Source organism: Anser anser, assembly GCF_964211835.1.
Source record: "Anser anser genome assembly, chromosome: 3".
NCBI lineage: Eukaryota > Metazoa > Chordata > Aves > Anseriformes > Anatidae > Anser > Anser anser.
In genome coordinates this window covers 40,355,720-40,378,743 of record NC_139722.1, presented here as the reverse complement: position 1 = coordinate 40,378,743, position 23,024 = coordinate 40,355,720, and the positions used below count along the sequence as shown (strand labels likewise).

The following is a 23,024-nucleotide window of genomic DNA, read 5'->3' as shown; positions in this document are numbered from 1 at the left end:
AGGAAATTGTCTGAAATGTATTGCCATTTCAGACGTGTCCTGAGTATTTGCAGTAGGGAACTAGAGGAAAATATATTGGGAAGGAAAACAAAAACCCACAAACCTTATCTACTTCTCTTAAAGAGTGCAAGGATACTGACTGTAAGCTATAGTTTTGCAAGGGCTTATCTTTTGCACAGGTGACCGCAGCCGGAGCCACACTTTTATCAGCAACGCTCCGTGCAGAGTCAAATGCTTATACAAACCTCATTTTTTTTCTCTCCGTAATTAGCGAAGGGCTTGCACTGTACTTAGTACAAGCAAGCACCAAGCTACCTAGACAGGCAACAACACCTCAGTTAGTTCCCTTCTTTCGCCTGGCCCCGGCCGGCGGCGCGGCGGGGCAGCAAATGGCGGCCGCGGGGCTCCTCCCGCCGGGGCGGGCTCGGCGCTGAGGGCGGCGGAGGCGGAGCCGCGCAAAATGGCGGCCGGCCGCCTGCCGCCCGGCGCCCTCACCCTCAGGCAGGTACGGGCCGGCGGCTCGGGCAAAATGGCAGGAGGTGACAGGGAGATCCCTCCCCTGCCTGGGGCCGGGTGGCAGGGCCGGGGCTCGCCCACCTGCGGAGAGGGTGAAACCTCCGTGTTGGCGGCGGGTAGCAGCTGCGGGAAGGCTGCGGGTGGCTGCTGGCAGGGGGGCCTCCTTGTCAGCAGGCACCGCTGCTGTTGTGTTTGACACCAGCCACCGCTGCCACACATTTGGTGCTTGGCTCGTTCGTTTGTATGAAAGTTAAGTTTCTCAGGCAGGGAACCAACGCTAGGCCCTTTATGAAGGGAGATGCGGAGCGTTGTGGTTATTTCTGCGAGCGGAACGGAGCCACTGACAGCTCCACTCGCTGTGGTGTGCCCAGGGCCAGGGCAGCAGGCTGACATCTCTCTGTCCTCAGTTCCTGAGGCGCCAGCAGGTTCTCCAGCTGTACAGGAAGATCCTGAGGGCCCTCCGGGACGTCCCTGCCGAGGCAGATCGCCGCTATTTGAAGGAGTGGGCCAGGGAGGAATTCAGAAGAAATAAGGATGCTACAGAAGAGGTGAGGGGTGGAAACGGGCAATCCCAAGCACGTGGCCTGCGGAGCGATGCGTGCTGTGTGCTGTGCTTTGCCACCTGCTTTTGTTTCGGGGGTGTCACATCAAGGCTTGTGGGGAGTCTGCTGCGACTAATTTCTCTTAAGGGGCATTTGTGTGGAGAAATACTTCAGCATCTCTGAGTATCGTCGTTTCTTCATGGGGGTACTATTTCTCTGACTTCCAGATAACGTTCTGGGATTAAGAAGCTAAAAACCAAACAAATCCTGCCTGCCTAAATCAAGAATCAGAAAAATTGCATTGAATAGCATGCTAACTAATCTAAGCTTATTAATGCTCAAGCTTTTTTATAGCTTCTTTTTTTAATCTTTAATTCCATCTATATTTAAGCCAAAGAAAATGAAATTGGATTTCTATACATATGAGCCTGAATTGCAGAAACCTTCGTATTTCTCCAATGTCTTTTGTCCTTTGCTTTCTAGTTTTTTTCTAACCAGTGCTCAGGGAGTTGGTGGGTGAGTTATGCAGACAAAGCATAACAATACTTAGATAGAAAATAATGTTGATGGAAATATCTACTTGTCCTATAAAACTTCTGTCTCCATAATGCCAATAAGCAGTTGTCACAATGTACTTGCAAAGGCAGTAGACAGAGGCATAAAGAAAATACTACTAGGAGTTCGAATGGAGTCCAAATCTGAGTTTTAAAGCAAAGATGTAACCAGCCCCCAAACACATTGTTAAGGAATTGGATAAAATTAATTATTCACCTGTTTTTTTTTAACCATGTTAGCAAAAATAGTGTTACTTTACATGCTAGAAATAGATGACAACAGTGCTGGTAAGAAGCTACGTACACTTTAATGTGTTAAAATCTGAGCACTTGTGTAAAATCTGAGTACGTGTGTTTGTTTAGTAGCTTCAGTTTTGTTTTACAGGATGCAATTAGGATGATGATCACTCAAGGCAATATGCAACTTCAGGAGCTTCAAAGAACACTTAAGCTGGCAAAATCCTGAGCGTCATTTTTTTGACAGCTGGACTTTCATCTACTGAAAACCAGAATGTGGTTATAATAGCAGTCTTTGATGACATCCTGGTAATGTCTGAAGATGGAATCTACCACAGTGGGTTTTGTTTTGTTTTGTTTTGTTTTGTTTTGTTTCTTCCCTTTCTTCTTGGCTTGGTTATTCTTCCATGTGGGAATCACTCAGACACAAAAGACCCCGAAGAACTGAATGGATGGTGTAGCACGTGCTGCGGGAAAAGCAGAAAGCCCCCAGATCACAACAGCAGTGTGTTGACAGGGAAATGGAAAATAAATGTAAACCAGATTATTTTGTCTGTTTCCTACTGTGGTACGTCTAAGTGGTAACACTTGTGGTAACAGCCTTTACTCTACAGTGCCAAGGATTATTTTTTTTCCTGAATTAAGAAAGCAGAAGCATTTGGGATAAATAATTGTGTCTAAAAACATAAAACATTACGTTAAGAAAATGTTTTTTATGTAGATGTTGATTTTCAGTTACAGCTGAATAAAACTTTAAAAGGCACGTCTTTATGTATGAAAATGAATGAGAGGTTTTTAGCCCCAGAAATAGTTATTCCCATGTTAATAGGAAGTATCTTGAAGGTAGTATCTAAAAATCAATTTAAGGTAGAATTACAAGTGGGAAATAACTACTTTTAATTTGTGTAGTTTGAAAATGCCTTTATCTCCCTGAATTGCAGCGTATCTTATGTTTTCCCCATATAACTTACTAATGAAAATGCCAAGGTGCATCTGGGATTTTCTCGGCATAGGTAGCTAGACAGCAGTAGATACTCTACAGTAGCTGCATGCGTTTCGGGTTGTGCTTTCAGAATTTTGCCAGCATTTTCTGGTAGAAAGGGCTGACCAAATGCCATGAGTGAGTTGGGGATTGTTTTTCAGCTTTTCAGTGTTCTGATCAGTCTGTTTTGTTTCCCCTGCTGTTAATGTTCCAAAAGTGAACACAACCAAGTCCTGGGCACGCTGCTTGCTCTGCAGCTTCAGTTCTGAGCGTGAACGGTGCTGGACAACGTGGGCACTGGAGCTGGCACTGCACGAGCAGGGCTGGGGCTGCTGTCGACGTTCTCTGTTCATCTACAACAGAGTCACAGCCCTTTGCTTCTGCGGGACATTAAATTCAAACTAATGAAAACAAGGTAAGTTAATGGGAAAAACGTGTTAGTTTTGGTTCTCTGCAGCTGATATTTGTGGGAGAAAAAAGCCACGCGTGGAAACGAGTGTTTTGTTTGTGGAGGTGGTGTCTGGATCTCTGTTAGCCATAATCCTGCAGTCCTGGTCATTAATGTGGCATCTTTGCCGAGGAAGGTCTCTCTGAAGCCTTAGCAGTATGATCTCAATGAAGGTGCTAGAGGTTAAGATTCCAAAGTCACGCTTTGCACTGCTCTGAGGGGGGGAACGGCAGGAGCAGGTGGGGAAAGAAAAGGAGTGACTGGTTTTACCAGGCATATGGATTTCAACTGGTGGGGAAGCCATAGTGGAAGTTGTTAAAAAGCAAAAAAAAAAAAAAATTAAAAAAAAAAATATATATATATATGTAAAAAACTAGTGTCAGGTTCTTATCCTGGCTGTTGACAAAGGTGGTTGATGGCGTTGGCTAGGCCCTTGAAGTTGCTGTGTTGAACAAAGCTGTGATCAATGTCAGTTTGTTTTCACGTGCAGCCTTCCTTTTCCCCTCGGTGGTTTATTTCCGTCCCCTTGCTCAGGGGCTGCCGCCTGGCCGCGGCTCTTTCCCAGGGGACGCGAGGGCCTGCGTTCCTCCCGCGGCTCCAGTTTGCTGCGCTTACGGGTTGCAGCCGCGCAGGCCAGGAATAGCTCCTGGCAGGCACGGGTGGCCCCGCAAGTACCTCACCCGACCTCCTGAGGTCTGCTGGCTGCGGTTTCCAGCCGTTGTGACCCTCTGCAGTGTCAAGATCAAATTGCCTGCCAGAAACCATTAGGAGCCCGAGTGTACTCTGCTAGAGCACCTGTGCTTACACAGTGTGCCTGAGAGAGGTAGACAACATGGCTTTTATTTTTTATTTTAAAAAGTTCTTCAATTCCAGTAGTTTTGAATGCGGGAGGAACTGCAGAGGCGAGTAGGAATGAATTTTAGGAAAATGTCTCCCCTTGGACTACACTTGTTAGCTTCATAAAACCTCTAAAATCAGTAACTCTGCAGCCAAGTTACTGCCTTGAATCACTTCTGCAAGGCCTGTAGCGGCAGCGCAGGTCTGTGCGTTCAGGAGGTTTGCTAAAACCACAGCCTTTGTGTTTCCCTCGCATTTGTGCGAGGTGAGGAGCGTGTGCGCCAGCAGCGTGCAGCAGCCTCCGCAGTGCCAGGGGAGCGCATTGGTAACGGCAGCACTCGGTCCCTGCGGCCTCACCCCGAGACAGCTGGCAGACCTGGCTTCCGCGTTTTATAGCAAAAACACAAAATAACAGAAGCTTGGACTTTTGCAGGCCGATTTTCTCCTTTCCCTTCTGATTTTGTCTATTTTCTCTGGATAGGAAAACATTGCAACGCAAGGATTCTGAGCAACACTTATTTTAATTACTTGGCAAAACAAGTCACTTTATCAAGGGGATATAAAACTTAAATAGCATGCTTCTGCATTCCTACAGTAGCTTAAACAAAACTGTAAACATACGAAAGTGTCTATATGACTATGGAAGTCAGAGCAATAAAACTAGTGTTTCCGTAACCGCACATACACGTCTTGCTTTGATAGTGCATTAATAGGAATTTTTAAAAAATAGTTACATAATACAATTCTTCTTTGCTTTATACATCTGCTAAGAACACAAAAAGCTTAATTGCTAATTTGTTAATGGTATCCTCAATACTGGAAAGTATTTTGTATTAATTTTAGGGCTCCACAGTATAGAAAAAAATAAATCTTTCTCCCTGGCATCTGGTGCCACCTTGTATTTGAATTGGTTTTGTCCAATTGTTCCATCACGGTACGTTCAGTACCTCTACTCGTGTTAAGAGAATCTCGTGGAGCCCTCCCCGAGGTACACGGAGGGAACCCTACAGGGATGCAGGACCATCTCATTTATGCAGCACATGGCGCACCAGCACCCAAACGTGGCTGACGAATTCAGGTGTCACTGCTGGAACAAACGCAATTGAATTACTCTGTGAATTACTGTCAGAAACCTTCACTGCAAGCTTTGATTTTTATTGCAAGCCATCCCTAAAAAAATTGAAAATGTTGCTGAGTTCTGTTTTGTGGGACTGTGTGAAAGCAGTCCTGAAACCTGGAGCTTCACCAGGGCCCAGTCTCTCTCTTTAGAGACACATGGGGGAAAACAGAGAGCAGAATTGTTCAGAGGAACAAAGGAAGACAGTCCAGATAAGGCAGCTGGGAGGAAAGCCTGACCCTACAGAAGAAGAAACGTCTGCATACAGGGAACCAAGCTTTCACTTCCTTACAGGACTGCTTTCAAGCTTCTTCAGTGACTTCAGCTGTTTGCTGCTTGAAGGAAAAGAGATTTCCATAAAAATTACGCTTCGCAAGTAGAGCATGGTTATGGTAAAATACTTGCCATCCATGCCCTAAACAGAACTTCTGTCAGCTCACTCGATATGGCCCCCACAGCTGCGTAACCACGAGGAGCTTTGCCACCAGGACACCATTAAAAGAGCCTAATTGAGCATTTATTTTAATAATGTATACCAAGTGAAAAACAACATGGCAACAGAAGCCGCCGTACCTAATGGGGCAGCTCACCTCAGTGGGCGCTTGGCCTCTCCCACCAGGAAACCCGCACCGCTCCCTGCTCGAGCTTTGCTCGGCTGACCAGAGAGAGGCCGCGGGGATCAGCAGCCCTTCAGCACCAAGCAGTCACTGCATCACTGCTGACCCAGCCAAAAGCTCTCAAACATCCGGGATTTATTTCAGTATTGGCGTCACCTTTACATGAGGCGTACGGCGGAACCCTCTCGCCACACCTGACTTACGCAGAAATAAGAAAATTCCCTTTTCTGAAAGCGGATTTGGTTTTTAATGCAGCGTGTTTTCAAGCAGCACCTGAAACTTGAGAGTGCAAAATGTAACGGGCTCTGGGAAATAACGAGGAAAGGATCTAATCTGCAGCATTTTGTCGTCGGTACAGTCTGCATGTGAAGCTCCTTGGTTCTGGAGTTTCCAAAGTTATTTCTACTCCTGAAAAAAGAGCATTTTGTTTGGACGTGCCAGGCACTACCAGTACGTATCTACGCCTATCCCAGATTCCTGCACAGCAGGTTCCAGAGTGAGTCCTGCTGCCCGCCTCGCCCCGCCGGGTGAATGCTAGCTTTCCTTCTGCACCTTAGTCCTTAACTTGCTGAGCTCCTCCTCCAAGCTCCTTATGTGCTCCTTGAGAGCAGCTTTGTCTTGCTGAGCTTTCTGGTTAGCTTGGCACCGGGCTTCTTCAATCTTCCGTTCGTACCACTTCTCCATCTGAGTGGAAACGGCCTCGAAGAAGTACTGGGTTATCTCCAGGGCCTGCGAGGTGTCTCTGAGCGGAGGGGCGGGCGGCTGCCCCGCCGGTGGAGCGGGCGGCTCCTGGCTCTGGTGAGCCCCCGCGTGGTGCGGCGCCTTGTGCCTCGGCTGCCCGCCCTTGCTGGATTTCTTTGTCTGAGTTCCTCTGTCGATGAAGCAGCCGCTCTGCGGGTCGGTCTTCGCAGGCTCGGTCAAGGGCTGCAAAGCCGCCTGAACCTTTACATGTCGCAATTTGGAGCCCACGAGCTCGGCGGAGGGCAGCTCCTGCTGGAGCCTCTGGAAGGTGCTGGCACCGCCGGCTTTGTCCTTTGGCCGGACGTCTGGAGCAGGGGCTGAAGAAGCAGCTGGTCCAGCAGGGCTCAACTGCTGCTCCGCACCTATAGAATAAAAACACGCATTTAGAAAAGCCATGGGCATGCACTTCAGCCTTCAGAAATCCTTTCTATACTAAGTGTGCTGAATGATGGCGTTTTCCATATACGGCGCGGTGTGCGCGGTGTAGGGGCTTCTGTTACTTTTTTGTATCTCCACAGTCAGGTGATATTAATACTAGTGATACAATAGTCATTACGAGAGAAAAGCTGGCTCAGACAGGGAAGCTCTGCATTGTGGCTGTGGGACTACAGCCTACCAGCAACCAAAGGTCTTCACAAAAGGGACGCGTAACAAACATCAGGCTGAGATGTCTGATGATCAGCCTAAGTAGTCACTGCCAGCCTGTATTTATGAATCCCCTGCTTCTGCGAGACTTGAAGCCCTGCTAACTTTGCAAAAACAACCAATTTTGATGCTTCTGAACTGTTCAGCACAGTAGCTCACAGCCTCTCTGCTGCCACATCTTCTCTGTCTCTAGTCTAGTGGGGTGTCTGTGTCCATTGCTGTGCTCTTTGTGTGATGCTTCGGGAGGGTATACACAGGGCATTTCACAGAAGCCCACCGCTTTGACAGTGCTCTCCCTGCGTGCCGAGACCTGGGCTGGAATTGTGTTCTGACTGTTTCGTTGTACTCGGAAGCTTCCTTGGTCAGGCACAGAGAAGTGGCTTGAACCAAGGTCTTCTCTATCCTCAGGTGCCTACGATCCCTGAATGGGTTTCAGTGTTTTCAGCTGTGTTTTTCCCCATTCCATAATGAACTAATAATTGAAAAGTGGAAAAAGTGGAAGATTTTTTTCTATATCCCTGTAGTTTAAATATTAACAAGGGAAATGAGTATTTCAGGTTTACATCCTTGCACCCTGCCATTAGAGGATCCATACATCTGAAGAGCACTTAAAGCAGTATGCTTTCTTCAGTGGATTTTGGATAACCTGTGCACCTTCCTGACAGGCAGGGCTGAAGTAACTCTGACTGGGAAGCTGCAGAAATTTCAGTAAATATTCAGAGCATCAGAAGTCTTGGCTTCAAAGACACAGTGGCAACGTTAGGAAGAGCCAGTGCAATTCCACCCAAGTAAAAATAAAATCTAAACATTCCCACTGGCTGCCTTGAAGCATATTACAAGACGCTATGCATACAGGTGGGGGAGAGCACGCGGCCAGAGTCAGTACCCACGGTGTGAGTACAAGCATCCCCCCGTCAGTTAATGAGCGTGCCTTTGGACGAATGTGATGTACGTACCTGACAGGGTTGTCCCTGAGGCACCGTCCTGCTGCATGCAGAACTGTTGTCCGAAGCTCTGTTCGGGCCCCGGGCCTCTGCTCCTGCCCCCGTCTTCCGAGAGGCTGTTGGGCAGGGTGGCACAGGAGTGCTGGTGGGAGCCCTCCGACGGCAGCAGGGGCTGGGGGGCTTTGCAGTCCTTGGCGCCGTGGGGGTTGTTCTCCGTGTCCAGGGTCTCGGTCAGGGACTCACAGGTAGACAGCGTTGATTTTGGTCTTGATGACCTGGAATCTCCAGAAAGCTTCAGCTCCAGATTCTGAATCTTCAGCATGCACCAGGTCTTCAGCTCATCGACCAAGGACATCTGCGAGGAAGAGGACACACGTTAGGCGATCCTGGCACTACAGCCTCTGGTTGCTGGGCTGCTCAGGTTGTGCAGCAAGGACAAAGAGAACTGAGCGTGGTACCAGTGGGCTTAGATGCCTGGAAAGATACGTATGCTGCCATGGGGAGTATACAGAGCACTGCAAATCAGAAAAGATGAGGAAATGCATACTAGCTAAGGAAAGGCACCGCTTCAGTCCAAGCTACCACCTGTTATATTTGAATTTCTACTTCAAATGCGACTCCAAGTCTTCTGATCAGGGCTGACTTACTTAATCATAAAATAAAAGGCACTTCCCAAGTGCAAGAAACATCATGTGCTCACAGCTGCCATTTTTTTTAAGAGTGAAATTCAAATCAGACACTTCTGGGATGCAGCCTTGTACCAATCTCTGCTCTTCTGTTCATTTGGTGATAACGACGAGCCCAACACCACATGATAAATTACTAACAGCTTTTAAATTACAGAAGTGCTTAGTAAGTGTCAACTGCAGAGACATTTGCCAGTGATCATTTTAAAAATGAGCAGCTCTTTTCCCTGGTACGCACATGGCATTGGGAATTTAGGTCAGAACCTCTGACGAGCTTGGGCATTTAGTCTGCGCATTTAGAAAAGGCCAACCCAGTTTTTCAGTAGTTTCAGCTGGACTCAGCAGCACATGGACAGATGACACCACTTAATGGCAATTTCGAGTCCTGTGGGAACACAAGCCTAAGACATCACAGAAGCCAGTATCATACCTATGTCTCGTACTGTGGGAAAAAAAAATAAAGCTTTTTGAGTTTAAGTACTGTTTTTTGGAGAAAACTGTTTTGTGGGTGTGAGGCCAAGTAGCTTGATCAGTAGTTTAAGCTGGGATTATCACAGCAGCCAGCCTTTTAACACAGATTTGGAACTGTCTTACAAAATGTTACGACCTTTTACTAGAACAAAGAGTATTCATCTCTTAATTCTTAGAAGAACCCCAGCAATGAGAAAACAAATTGTATTTTAAGCTTACTGTGAGTGGAGCAATACAATTTTCTTATCATGTTTTAGTGGTGAGTTTGTGCAGAAACTAGAGGAGCAAGAGCTGGCTCTCTGTTGGAACAGTTCCTCTTGTAACGTTGGTTAACAAGCCTATAAAAAGAACTTGCCTACTGGCAGTACGACACAGCCTGGAGATGGCGTGCTGTTGCCAAAGTCGGGGGGAAGAACTGCAGCCTTTAATTTGTGGGGAAAAAAAAGATGAGACTGAGAAGGGGGAGATTTCCAGGGCGCACAACCAAACGGATGAGAAACGAAAGGAACAACAGGGACTTTGTGACTCTTTGCAGATGTTACCACAGACATCCTATAACTAAGGGAAAGCTAAAGCACAACTGTGAAAAATTTAGGCGTAAGAATTTGTACAAAGCACTACATTAGAAAAAAAGATACCTTTGTTAGAGATCCCACCTTCGGGCCCACCAAATTCAATTACAACAGTCGGACTGGATTTCACACCGCCCGCTTCTAACGCAAAAGCTTTACACGTTTGGTCTAGAGATTCAGGTGGTGAATAGGAATCATCTGTCCCCTGAAGTCCCTTTGCCTGTTTCAGCAGTTTAGATAACTCTCCGCTCTTCTCTCTGCTTGCTGGAACAAAACTCCTGTGCTGATCCACCTGAGCTAAGAGGGAGGAGCCGTTTCAAGCCCTACCTGCCGTTTCTCTCCCTCGTTTTTTTCCAGCTCAGTGTGCTGCTGCAGGCGATGAAGGCACTCTGTTCTCTCTGCGGACAGCCGCTCTGACATCAGCTTGTCTAAAACGCGGAGCTGGGGAAAAAAAACATGATTTAGCCAAGGCGATCGTGTTAAAAAAACAAAACTCCATCTGCGGACCTTGCAAGTCATAGTATGCTCTGCCTTTCAGGCTTCGTTTCCAGGAATGGTGCCAACTGCAATTTGATGTAGCTTGCAAAAAGGTCCGATCGCAAAATTATTTAATGAAAAAAAAATACATTAAAAATAATTTAAAGGATCTTGAACATCAGTGTAAAGAGAATTCAACAAAAGGGGTTTTTACAATTACGAACTACCAGCTGTAGGACAGCACTCTCTCTGTAAGTTTCCCTCAAGCAGGTTAGATTTATTGTCTAAAGAAGCACCTGAAGCCACTTGCACACTAAATACGTTTTTCTCAAGACCCCAGCTTGCAACATTAGATCCCTGTGGAATGTCACAGTTCCCTGGTCTTGAGTATTAGCTTTCAGGTTCATTTTTACAACGCAAGAAGCAATAAACGAACCGTGACAATGAAAACACTCATTATGCTTAGGCTATGTTTCTAATAATCTTGTGGGCGAACAGACCTCCGGGTCATACTCTTACTTGATGTTGAGTTTTGCTTTCCATCTGGCCCAGCTTAACATTCATCTTATCTTGTACTGTCCCAAACTCAGCTTTTATCTCCTCCACGGTTGCCTCCAGCTGATTCTCCAGTTTGTTTATCAGGGGCTCACAACGACATCCATTTATTGGCGCCTGAAAAGAGGAAAACATTGGCTTGCTACATCCTGCTGTCCTCCTAGCGCACTTGGAACATCAGCGCAGCTTCTCTGAGTCACTATTGAGCTCTTTTGTACCACGTACCATATCTTACCCTCCTAATAATATCTTACAGCTCAGCAAACAGTACGTTAGTTGGAAGAACACAGACTAGAAAATGATTGATGTCGTCTATATGCCCAAATCCTAACGCTGGGGCTTCGAGCAGCAGTGAGGTTGGCTCACACATGCTGTGGTACTGACTGTGTGCCGTATGAGAGGGCATCGCCTCACAGACCTGCTCCCCCGTCTCAGTGCTGTAATTCTGAATTGTACGGTCTGATTTTTGGGGATGTGTGGTTTTGTATGCATTTGGTTTTTTTAACCCAATGCCAATAACATGCTCATTTTTCGTACTGCAAGGCAAGGTCTCACCTCTCCTGCCTCCCGCCACCCTGCAGGCATCTGGCTGACCTTCCAGCTGCCTTCTTTGACCTGCCTGACACCGTCCCTGCACGGGGAGCTGCACTGACCACACTTAATTCTCTCAGGGAGATGGCGACAAAAGGCTCCCTTAGGCAAGGACATCTAATCCTCATAGGCTTCCTTTGCAGTCTTCAGACGGAAACTGGCTCCTTCGAGGGTGTCTGGAGCCCAACCCAGGTGCTCTGCATCCGCCTGCAGAGGAGCCTCCCTCTCTCCTTTGGCCCTACAGTGCTGTTCACAGAGTACGGGTTGTTCCCTCGGCAGGGGAAGGTGGGTCAGTTGCGGCGTGCTAGAGAAAGTTTCAGAAATGCATGTACTTAAAGACACTCTTGTTTGCTATTCAGGGCCTGAGGGCATCAAAGAAGACAGGCTAAAAAGAAGGGGAGAGAGGAGTGTCCTGTATTTTCAGGAAATGCTGGAAGGGAGTCTGTCTGCATTAAGCTAAACGTTTTTAATAGATTAGGTTTGTATACAAAGCCTGCCTGCTCCCTACACTTCCTGCTCCCTAGATCTTCCTACTCCTAGATCTTCCTGCTCCCTAGATCTTTCCTACCTGCCCATCCTCCATCCTACCATCCCTAGGGGTAGGGACATACTCGTTTTAGCATCTGAGAAGTCCTCCTTCCTTCCTTCCTTCCTTCCTATCCTATTAGGATAATCCCATAATGCCCCTGTCTGGAAACTTCCCCTGTGTTACACAGTGAGATGTTGGAGACCAAGGCGTGTAAAGCCTCTGAAGTCTGACTTGACTGATCTCCTGAATTTCCTTCCAGCAAGGGAACGAGGATAGCTGTGGAGGGATGTGAAAAGTTAATGAAATGAAAGGATTGATCTCCCAGCGGTGCAGGAAGGCAACGTTAAGAAAACAACAGTGCAGATGTTTGCAATGTCTACGGGGTCATTTGCTGACTGATTTCATGCTGTTATAGAAACGTGAACTGGTAAGTACTAGCAGAATAAAATAAACCGAGTGGAGTAAAATAACCATTTCTAAACTGAAATAAATGTACATGAGCTGCTACTCCTGGTCTGTAAACCAATTTCTCTACAGCTCCTGCCTCCAGCGATCCCAGAATCCCCGAAGACTTGCTGCAATAAACAAAGAATTGAAACAGGATGTATTGAGTACACTCGAGCACTGGGTTTAAGTAGTAAGCGTCAGTGCTCACACAACTTTCATTTATTTTCATTAGAAAACCTTTTTTGCCTTTCCTATCAGAAATCTTAATATTTCAAAGTGTATCCTTTAAGTTCCAGTGCCATTCTCAATCGCTGTTCACACCTTGTCTCCAAAAAGTTACTACTTTCTAGGGCAAAACTCGTTACCCGTTCCTTAGCATAGATAAAACCATCTTGCTGTGTGCCTGGCTTCATGCCAAAACACAACTGAAGCCCAAGCAAGGAAAATAAAGCCGCAGTCGTTCTTTCACGCCCATGGCATGGAGCTGATCGAGAGCATTTTCTATCTGAGCAGCTAGCCGTGCCCCGGCCACGAGTGCTGCTCAGCGTGCCTCCCTCCACGAGGCAGCAGCTCGCTCACCTGCATCACCTTCCCATCCTTCCCTCGGTAGAGGGTGTACAGCTGGTAGGCTCGGACCTCGTGGGGAGGCGGCGGAGAGGAGCAGTGATGTTTACTTCTGCGTTTTGGCAGGTTTTGCTGGGGCCGAGGGAGTGTCTGCTGATCGGCCGGGGAAATGGGGTCGGAGAGCGCTGAAACCTGTGTAAAGCACAAGCAACATTTTACCTGCTTATGAGCCCCTTAGTAAACTATTCCCGGTGGGAAATCCTTTTATGAAAAATCCTTTTTGATAATTACAGCAAAAACCTGATCAAAACACAAATCCAGCTGCATTACTCACCACAATCTTGGTTTTTGTCAGCACAAAAACCAGATTTCTGCACAAACCCAGCTCATGTGACCCTCAACAGGAGGATTTCCCCACCAGAAATCAGTTTTGTCTGAAGGCTGCCTCTGCCCCGTGAGCAGGGCAGAGCTGGTGCCCTGGCTCACTGACACGCCAAAGGGACACCTGTACTCAACAATGATCCCGCCTCTCTCTGCTGTTTTAAATCTACTGATACCTTCTCCTTTGGCTTTTTCTTTTTGCTCTTCTTCCCTTTGGGATCCGGAGAGGCTGACCGGGGCTCATCCTTCAGATCTATTTTCCTCTGCGGTGGCTGGTCGCTGCTCTGGGTGTCGTCAGCCGCCGAGACGCTGCCCTGCTTGGAGCAGAGACAGGGAGTTCAGAGCAGTCGGGGAGACGGGGAAAAGGAGTTTGCTTCCATTTCCTAGTCTTGAGCTGCTCTGCACACATGGGCGGGCACCCAGCAGCAGAACACAAGTGGCCTCCCCTGGCTGTCCCACACAGAGAGCTGCTGCTCTCAGACACAAGTGACAGATCCAGACAGATTTAGCCCCAGTGGCTTTTATTCCCGCTCCCCCTGTGCAGCGGACAGAGTTGGTAATGCCAGGCTGTACCTTGCTCTGTACCACCTCATCCCGTGGCACCGACTGAGCTCGCCTCTCCTCCTTCAGCCTCTCCCTCTTCTTCCTCAGGCTTCTTCCGCGATTGAAGCGCGAGACCTGGAGGCAGACGGCACTGTTACTCAGGGATGTCATGTTCCTTCCTGATACGGAAGCCAAGAAATAAAGCAGACGTAGTTTTCACCTCTCCTAAAAGGCAATATATGAAGGAGAGAGCGCTCCCAGATGCTGACAGGCCAAGCAGAGCAGGCATTTACGCAACACCCAGCAGAAACGTAGGCATCTTTCATAGCAGAAGGCTAAGACTACGGCGTTGTGGCCCCTTGGGGGTAACCGGTCTCAGCCCCACCTGTGTCAGGGCCAGAGTTTACTGCCAACAAAACATTTGCAACGTACCTGGGATGCTTTAGTGAGCAGAAGCGCAACCTCAGGGTTATTGTGCTGTCTGGCAACCTCTAGAGGGGTCTGACCTGCCTGAGAGGAAAAAGACGACAGCATTTCCTTCAAAACACTGGAAATGGAGGATTTCTCCACCTGACGTTAGTACGTGCCCCGTGCAAAAGAGTGAAGTGACTAACTGCTTCCATGTACCCGGATTTCATTCAACTCCCAAATATTTTCTACCAACACTAGAGTGTCGAGGAGAGTCTGCATGAACACAAAATACCAGAGGAGTTGCACGTCCTACTTACATTGTTGACAACTGACGTATCAGCCCCTGCCTCCAGCAACAGCTTCACCACCTTCCTATGATTTAGAGCAGCAGCCACGTGGAGCGCCGTGTCTCCCGCCTGCAAGCCACAAAGCAGAAAGCAGCCGTGTACCACCCGTCCTCGGGTCTCACCCTGCAGAAATCTCAGCTTCTTATGGGGTGCCGAGAGGCCAGAAGACCTGCGCTTACTGATGCAACGACCAAGCTTCAATAAGGCTCGCTCCACAAAAAAGCGGAGCTGGGCAGAAGGGGACGGGAGGGGCAAAGAGCTACTTCAGCCTTGTTTTGAGGAATGCAGCCAGGGTGCTGGTGAGGGGCTTTGGCTAAATGAAGTGACACACGGCACAGCTTGGAGGCAGCCCAGCTCCACCTCCAGCAAGCGGATACGACATCTGAGGGCAGAACGGGTTTGCCCACTGCAACCTTCTCTTTGCTGCACGTTTGATTCCTTGGTGGGCAGGTGGTCGTGTATCACGTTGCTCAGAAATAACCAGATAATTAACAGCAGCGAGATGGTCGGTTTTCTCTTCACGAGATTCCCCAGGAAAAAAAGAAAAAAAAGAAAATAGCTTCTGGAATAAAGCCAGGAGGTGATATGGGTCCAGCACTCAAACACTGCCTTGCCCTTGTTCCTGTGTACTGAGGTGAAGACTGCTGTGATTGGGTTCAGGTGCTGGTAACGGAGCCAGCAGCTCTCTGAGGGACACTGTACCCATGCATATAATGCCCTCCTGTCCCCTCTGCCCTGCACTTTGTTTTCATAAAATGGTAGAGGCACATCCCTTCTAGCCTAGTGGAAATCTTATTGCTTGCTACTTGGATAAGGCGTGTACTAAAACCATTAGATGTGCAAATACGGAACAACTTCAGGTAGCACTGGGGAAAAAAAGAGGGAAAGTGGTGTCCCTCTGTGCAAAAATATGTTGTACTGCACTAAATCCATTCCACACAATTAGGCTGTGCTATAGGGACAGCGATCAATCTCTTCCCTATATAACAACCATGGATGATTAATCCTAGGTTAAACTGATCATTACTTTGAATTTAAAGCATAATTTTTCCTATTTTTCTGTATTGTTGATTCCCACTACTGCAAAATGCAGTATTCCAGAGAAATTTGCACTTCTGCAGCATCTGAACATGACTGAGCCCTGCATCACAGTGTCCCTGCAATGCCTGCAGTTTCGTTACCACCCAGTGACGGAGGAGAAAACAGGCCCCATGAAATGACCAAGTCTTTCGCCCAGACCCATTCTGCACAGGACCCCCAGCCCCTAACCCGAGGTTACTACCCTGTCCCCATCACCCCTTTCTGCACCAACACACCTCTGCAGAGCCTCATAAATAGAAAACGTTTTAAAGAAAAGATGCAAATGTGATGGCAAAATAATAAACCACTGATATGCCATTGCTTTAAGGCTACTCTTGGAAGCTGAGGCACTTGGCAGCACAGTGAAACACACAGAGAAGTGGGATTGCTGGGTAGGAACCTCTCTTTCCAACAATTAGCCTTATGTGAAGGGCGCAGAGTCGCAATGGAGTTCATGCACTGACCTGGTTCTTTTCATGGACAGAACAGAAAGCACTGAGCAGCACCCTAACGATGGGCAAGTGATTATAACGAGCAGCCACATGCAGACAGGTATCTCCTGCCTGCAAACAGAAACAAAGCTCTGAGCATGTCATTGCAGTAAGGAAGCTTGCACTTGTCATGGTGTTCAAGGATGAAATAATCCTGTTAAACCAAAATGAGCAGCAAACGTCACACCCCCCCCGCCGAACAGCAATGCTGTCTTCCCTTTGGTATAAAGCTTAGCAATAGCAGGGGTAGGGGAGGGATTCTTCAACCACTGATGGAAAACAATGTAACTGTAAGGCCCTGCACTCACATTTTTACACGAGATCTGTTCTCCTGCCCCCCAAACCAGCATGATTTGGAAAGTCACGCACAAAGAAGAAAACCTGAGGAGTGGGGCCAGAGCTGAGCTCCCAGGAGGGGCAGCACAGGGGCAGCTGGGGCTGAGCTGGGAGCAGAGCCCCACACGTTCCCATTTCGGTGTGCCTCTGCCTCTGGGGTTATTCAGCAGGACAAAGACATCTGGCTTCCACTTGTAGTTTTTTCTTCCTTTGTTTTGTTTTTTTTTGCCTTTGTCATGCCAGATCCATTACAAAATAGGAGGAAAGCTGTCAAGGCACCTTGAATCTACCTCATTTGACGAACCAACAGGCTATATGCACTGTATGTCTGTGAGGGCAGGCCTGAAGGCTTTCACTGTGCTGGCATAAAACCCCCGTAAGATTTCTATCTTCCTGAAAGAGGAGCCCCACTGCAGAATGACACGACACTACATGGTTCAGACCACGAAAAGCAGCAAAGGATCAGCTGTGCTGGTCTGGGTAACAACAAAACCCTTTGGGTCCCTCCAGCCCCACTCAGGAGCCGGGTACAAGCAACGTCTCACCCAGCCCTACCTCAAGCATTCCCGTGTGCAACATTTACAACCATTTGTTAGTGTTTGGTTTTGAATTTCTGACAAAAATGACAGTTTAAAACCTGAGTACTTCCACAAGTTAAAGCAGTATGGCTAAAACAAAGGCACACAAAAATGAACACGTGTCCTTTTCCAAACTCACATTGTTTTTGAGGTCTGCTCGAGATCCTCCAAGTAACAAAACACGAGTGCTCTGGGAATGGCTGTTCTGGCAAGCCAGGTGCAGAGGTGTGTTACCTGCCTTAGAGAAACACAGGAAAATACAGAAGTCGTATTTAGAAATTGGACAGGAGCTTTATAAAACAAAACCTCGCAGGTCTCCCCACAGGAAGATCCACCCAGGGGTGGGAAACTTGCTTCTTCCCAATGCTATGAGCTGACCAAACCTGGAGATTGCAATACCCACTTCATCCTGGAAATGATTTATCTGGGACAGAGTTAAGGCAGAAACTGGTCAATCTAACAATATCTGCATTGCTCAGGTAGCAAAGAATCTAGAAACTTCTGGTTAATTAAAATCAAGCAGCAATATCATGTACTTAATTTAAAGAAGTACAACTTCCCATGCCATAATACTCCTCAGGACAGTCTTGCTTTCATTCCTGCTATAACATTTTCCCCTTCTTTGGTTGTTTCGCTCTGTGCCTACATTCTCAACCTGCTGCAAACGTCTAAAATCAAAGAGGCTCCAGAAATAAGCGAACATGCAGTTTTGTACTGAAAGAAATATCACCTGACTTGCCTTTAAAATCCCATGTCCTGTCTGGTCTCTGCATTTCATTTGTTACAGAAACTGTCTTCAGTTGCATTGCTCTTTTAAATCCTGTGCTCGGGATGCCGTGCTGCAAGAAGCGTGTATATAGAAGTGTTCCCCAAGCAGTCCCAGGAGAAATTAACCAGGAGGTACAGCAAAAACACACCAAAATCCTCCTGTCCTCTGCTGCTTAGCAGGATCTGGCAAATCCAGCAGCCCGTTTCTGTCCCTCTAACAAGGCAGTGAGAGCCATTCAGCCAAAGCCTCAAGATGCCCAGGCATAAGCCACGGGACTGCAAGGTGCTGCTGCACATGGCTCTTAGTCCTGGCTGCCAGAAAAGCTGTCAGAAAAAGTATGCCTTGTCATCAGTAACACTGAAAGTTGAGAGACCAGGAAACCGTTTGGGGATTAAGGAGAAATAAGCTCTTCATTTATTCTTGAAAGCAGAAAAGGTCAAAGTGCACGCATGTGTGCAAGCATGCACAGTTCCCTTGTTTTTCAGCAGCTCCTGAGAAAAGGCCCTGTCCATTAAAAAGCATCAAATGATCAAAGGCAAAGAGAGAGGATTGCACAGGTAAGACATCGAAGAGCAGCACAGAAGGCACTCACGCAGTACACCAGCCATATCTCAGATGCTAACACTGCTAAGCTATTCTGTTCGTGTGCTTTTTAGAAGAGGTTGTCTCCAAACAGCTGACCGATGCTGTATTACAAGCTAAATTTTCTAACACCCTAAGGCATCCGAGCTTGCAGGATAACACGACTTGACTCTTAAGCACACACCTTTGTACATAAATATACATATATAGAGACAAGCACATCCAGGGACAGGAGTAAAATGGTTCAGAAGCCTATAAAGTCAGGTACTATCATCTGTTATGTGTAAGCATGGGAAGTTGTCTCAAGTACCTTTGAAGCAAATCAAGGTGAACAACACAGGAAAAAAACTGGAAGTTGGAACAATATAAAAGAAGGAGTACACATGAAATAATATCAAAGATGATGTAACTACATACCACAAGTGACCACAACTGTACAAATATATGCTTATATACTGCATACACACGCAGAAAGACAGAAAACCGTGCCCAGGCAATGTGCCCTTTCATTCAAAATTTTAAGATTTTCACCACCTGTCTCTCTTTTTCCCTTTCTTCCCTGGCACTTTTTGTTGAAATTTTAGAGGTATTCAGAAGTATTTACAATTTAGAAGTACATTTACCAAAATATTGTGTCATTTGCTTGAAAAAATGCTCAGAGGTCCCATAAAGACATCCCAAAACCCTCTTACCTGTAACGACGGACACGGTGCCGCCCATGCAACTTGACCAACCCTGTGGCACCATGGTCCGAGCCCTAACTCGGCTCATACCATGGGCTGCTACTGCTATTTCCTTCGTCTTTGAATTAGTGAACTGAAGACAAGTCTTCCACAAATATTGCAGTTAGTGTGGAATTAAAATGCTTTGCTTTGTTATTCTTAAGATATTATAAATACCAAAAGAAGGATCGTCCAGGTTCATTACAAGCTTTTGGTAAGAGCCTACACTTATGTATCAGGAAGAACTTTCTCAGAAAAGATACAAGACTACTTTTTCCCTTTGTGGCTTACATTTATTTGGCTGTTCAATTTCTGGGAAAATGGATTCTGAATGCCACATTCTAATTAATACAATTCATATTCATTTTAAATCACACCAGTCACAATAAATGTACTCCTTATAAATTAGAGCACTGTGAAGATTTCCAAGGCAGTTGCACTGTTCCTCTGCTCTAACTGATGTATCATTCAAAGCGCAATTGAGTTCCTCCGGCATCAGCTGTGAAAATACGAATTTCCTAATGCCTGTGGAGGGACCATCCAAGCATAACAGACGCAAAAGAAGAGGAAAAATGTCCCACGAGGAGCTGGTCTCCAGCCTCCTGAGAAATGCCATGACCAAAAATCTCCAGTGATGAGAATCAGCCACCTTACACTAGAAATGAAAGCTCCTTCTGTATGTGTCTCACCTTGTTCTTGGCAAGCACGTTAGCTCCTGCCTTAACGAGCACTTTGGCAGACTGACTGAATCCATGCCAACATGCTTCATGAAGAGCGGTATTCCCGTCCTGAAGAGCACACACACAAGAGGAGAACTTTAGTGCACTGGGTCCTCACACAGAGCAATGTTACATTCAGACTGCAGCAGCTGCATGTGTCACCTGGTCACTTGAAAAATAAATCTTTTTTCCTTTCCTACTAGCTAATTTTCTATTTTATTTTTAGCAGATGCAGATATATCCTAGACTAAAACTTAAAGTAACTTCCACAGACACCTTAGGTACCTCTTCCTTTCTGTTCTTCCTATCTTCAGCCTCCTGCTGTCTTCACCTTCCACTTCTTCCCACTTATCCTTGCAAGCAGAGAATAGCACAAAAGCTTTTGTTGGGAATGTGGACTTAGTTATCTTTATTTACAAACTAAATTTACAGCCTGGGATTCTCAGCTTCTGGGATAATTGAGGGAAACTGTGCAGTGTCTTGGGTAGGGCACAGTATGGTTGTGATTTCTCCATCAATGAGCTGAGAACAAACTTAAATCAAAAACTAGCAGCTTGATATCAAAAAATAACTAAATCAGTAGCTTCTGTTAAAGAGATGGCATAGCTTTTTATTTTTTTTTCCTTCGGTGTAACTGTCCCAATTACTTTCTAAACATTAGGTACTTACTCAGGAGCATAAACTATAATTTCTTCTATGAGATCTTAATATTACTGGCTGGCAAAGCTGCCACCCCACAGGGCTTCACTTTTGCCTGTTACCTTGTCTTGTCTGTCCAAAGCACAACCTTCTTGAATGAGAGTTGCAATGACATCGGTGTTCCCTACGACAGCAGCCCGGTGCAATGCTGTCTGATCGCCCTGCAAAAAGAAGCAAATCTTTAATCCGTATTATTGCCACCTGATTTTGACTTAATACAAACACAGTCAACGCACACACACAGCACACACACAGGCTGCGTCTTCAACACGTGCTGTTTAAATCCAAGCTGCCTTTGAAAACAGTCCCCGTAAACAACTATCATTAAAGTTTCCAAGATTAATGAAGTTAAAAAGCATCAGAGACCAACAAAACAATTATTTTCCGAAGTTCTCAACTCATCACAATTCCATACACAGCACTGAAGTCTTCTAAAAATATGCCAGTATTAGAAGGCAGGGAATCTAACACATTTGGCACTACGTACCTAATAACCAACAATATCTCTAAAGGCAATTACAGGCTGTCATAATTCATCACAATGATCCTCCACTACTTACACTAACTGGATGAGGCTCCCCTGTTTTGGCTCTGATTGCTCCATCAGCCCAGCTTAGGATAAGGAGCATGAGATGAGATTGGTGTCTTCAGCACCTCTGATGGATTTACCAATTAGTGCTAAGAGTGGAGGCAATTCTATGATGAGGACCACAACTGCAAGACGATCAGCTTATTTCATTCAAACAACCAAGTGATCTTAAGGTCCAAACGACTTTCCCTTCTCATGGACCTGCCCTGTTGCAGCAACAAGCAAGTTTCTTACATCTGTTTATTTCCTTTATGGCTAAGTTTCCAAAAGAAATGATGCTGATGTGGTCATCTCACCTGACCATCCATCTATCTCTCCTCTAATTGTTGAACTTATCTGCTGAGCTAGAGAGCCCAAGATAGAGACTCAAACTAGTGGCTGTAACAGGGGAGCTTCAGAGTTCCCTGCACCGTCAGGGCTGCCGCTATCAAGGCTCCTCGCACAGCACGCGCTGCCTCTCACCCTGCTCTGCCCATCTGGGTTATCGACATATTTTTATGTGCATTTTTGTGAGATGGTGAGGAAAGGGGGGAAATAGGAGGATTTATGCAGCAGCATGTAGGGATGTAAGACACCGATCAATGGGAAACCAAGCTGCAGCGTCTCCAGGGCTCCCCCGACAACCTGTCGTGTCTCTTCTTTGAAGCTGCTTTGAACCTGCAGTGCTGGAGCACAGCCTGTGAGTCCAGGCACAAACAACTAGCTTCAAAGCTGCACACAGCCTTTTTGGGGGGATGAATAAACAACAGAGTGGGAGCTCAATCTGCTTCTGCTTATCTAGACTATATTCACCAAAAATACACAAAGGGTAGAGAGATGCAATGTATCCTGCAGGGGGAAAAAAAAAAAAAAAAAAGGCTTGCAGGAAGCTAGTACTAAAGAGATATAAAGATTTGTAGTAGAGAAGTTTTATCATCCGGTATTACCTGATATTAAATACTAAAACTAAAGAGATTTCCGTATTTTCTGTCCCACAGTCTACAATTATTTAAATAACTGGATAATTTGAATAATCTGTTCTCAAAGGCAATTAGCAGCTGACTTTAAAATTGCTCTCAGTGGGGCTCTTTTATGCTAATGACAACAAAGCAGTTATCAATCCACAGGGGCAAAATGAGCATTGCCAACCACAACCTTTCAGTAACCCCTGCAACGCTAACTCCCACCACCAGTATATCATTAAATTGGATTGTTTTCATGAAGCTGATTAAAAAAACTACACTGAGGTGTGTTTTTTTTCTTTTGCTATTTATGTTTCATCTGTAGAAGTGACATATGCTTACATTTCTTCTTGCCCTACTAAGACTCCCACTGTATTTGAAGAGAGTTAAAACAAACACAAGAACAGTCCCAGGAACCTGGACTTTTAGAAAAACACAAAGTATGGCAAAACGGACAGCACTGCAAGTTCTCTGAACTTGTGTATTTATTCCACGTTGAAAGATAACCAAAATGTTATGGAAATCTTCCAAAATATACCATCTCACATGTGCAAGTGTCAGATAGCTTCCAATAACTATTCCTGCACAGGAATCTGCTCTCTAACAAGCCAAGGCAGAACTTAACACCCTACTGCAGAGCAATGGGTAATGTGAACAGTGCAAAGGCCACCTCACCTACTGACCAAACTGGAATGTAATCCATCAACCCATCCCGCCAACCTGTAATTGCTACCCCAGCAAAATGCCAGACGACATTACAACCA

At 46.2% G+C, this 23,024-nt stretch overlaps 2 protein-coding genes across 16 annotated transcripts in view; one reads left to right on the top strand and one right to left on the bottom strand.

Moving 5' to 3' along the window:
* The first annotated feature begins 353 nt into the window (after nt 1–353).
* On the top strand, nt 354–2,393 carry LYRM2 (LYR motif containing 2). 2 transcript variants are annotated; one of them, XM_083831521.1, is made up of 3 exons: nt 354–505; nt 924–1,064; nt 1,998–2,393. In XM_083831521.1, the coding sequence occupies exons 1-3, from the start codon at nt 461–463 to the stop codon at nt 2,076–2,078; spliced, it is 267 nt and encodes an 88-aa protein (XP_083687647.1). In that variant the 5' UTR covers nt 354–460; the 3' UTR covers nt 2,079–2,393. The 2 variants fall into 2 exon arrangements, with proteins under 2 accessions (XP_083687647.1, XP_083687646.1); XM_083831520.1 differs by having other exon boundaries at nt 436–505; nt 888–1,064.
* Nucleotides 2,191–23,024, bottom strand: part of ANKRD6 (ankyrin repeat domain 6) — a 122,035-nt gene continuing 101,201 nt past the window's right edge. For 11 of the 14 annotated variants that reach the window (XM_083831509.1, XM_083831502.1, XM_083831514.1 and 8 more), the window contains 13 exons: nt 20,793–20,891; nt 20,002–20,100; nt 17,379–17,477; nt 16,299–16,397; nt 14,725–14,823; nt 14,429–14,506; nt 14,027–14,131; nt 13,630–13,770; nt 13,088–13,264; nt 10,906–11,058; nt 10,237–10,350; nt 8,193–8,535; nt 2,191–6,953 (listed from right to left, as the gene is read on the bottom strand). In XM_083831509.1, the coding sequence (XP_083687635.1) occupies nt 6,385–6,953; nt 8,193–8,535; nt 10,237–10,350; nt 10,906–11,058; nt 13,088–13,264; nt 13,630–13,770; nt 14,027–14,131; nt 14,429–14,506; nt 14,725–14,823; nt 16,299–16,397; nt 17,379–17,477; nt 20,002–20,100; nt 20,793–20,891 (2,175 nt within the window). In that variant the 3' untranslated portion in view covers nt 2,191–6,384. The remainder of the gene's footprint in view (nt 6,954–8,192; nt 8,536–10,236; nt 10,351–10,905; nt 11,059–13,087; nt 13,265–13,629; nt 13,771–14,026; nt 14,132–14,428; nt 14,507–14,724; nt 14,824–16,298; nt 16,398–17,378; nt 17,478–20,001; nt 20,101–20,792; nt 20,892–23,024) is intronic. The other 3 variants (XM_083831508.1, XM_083831512.1, XM_083831507.1) reach the window with 2 other exon arrangements.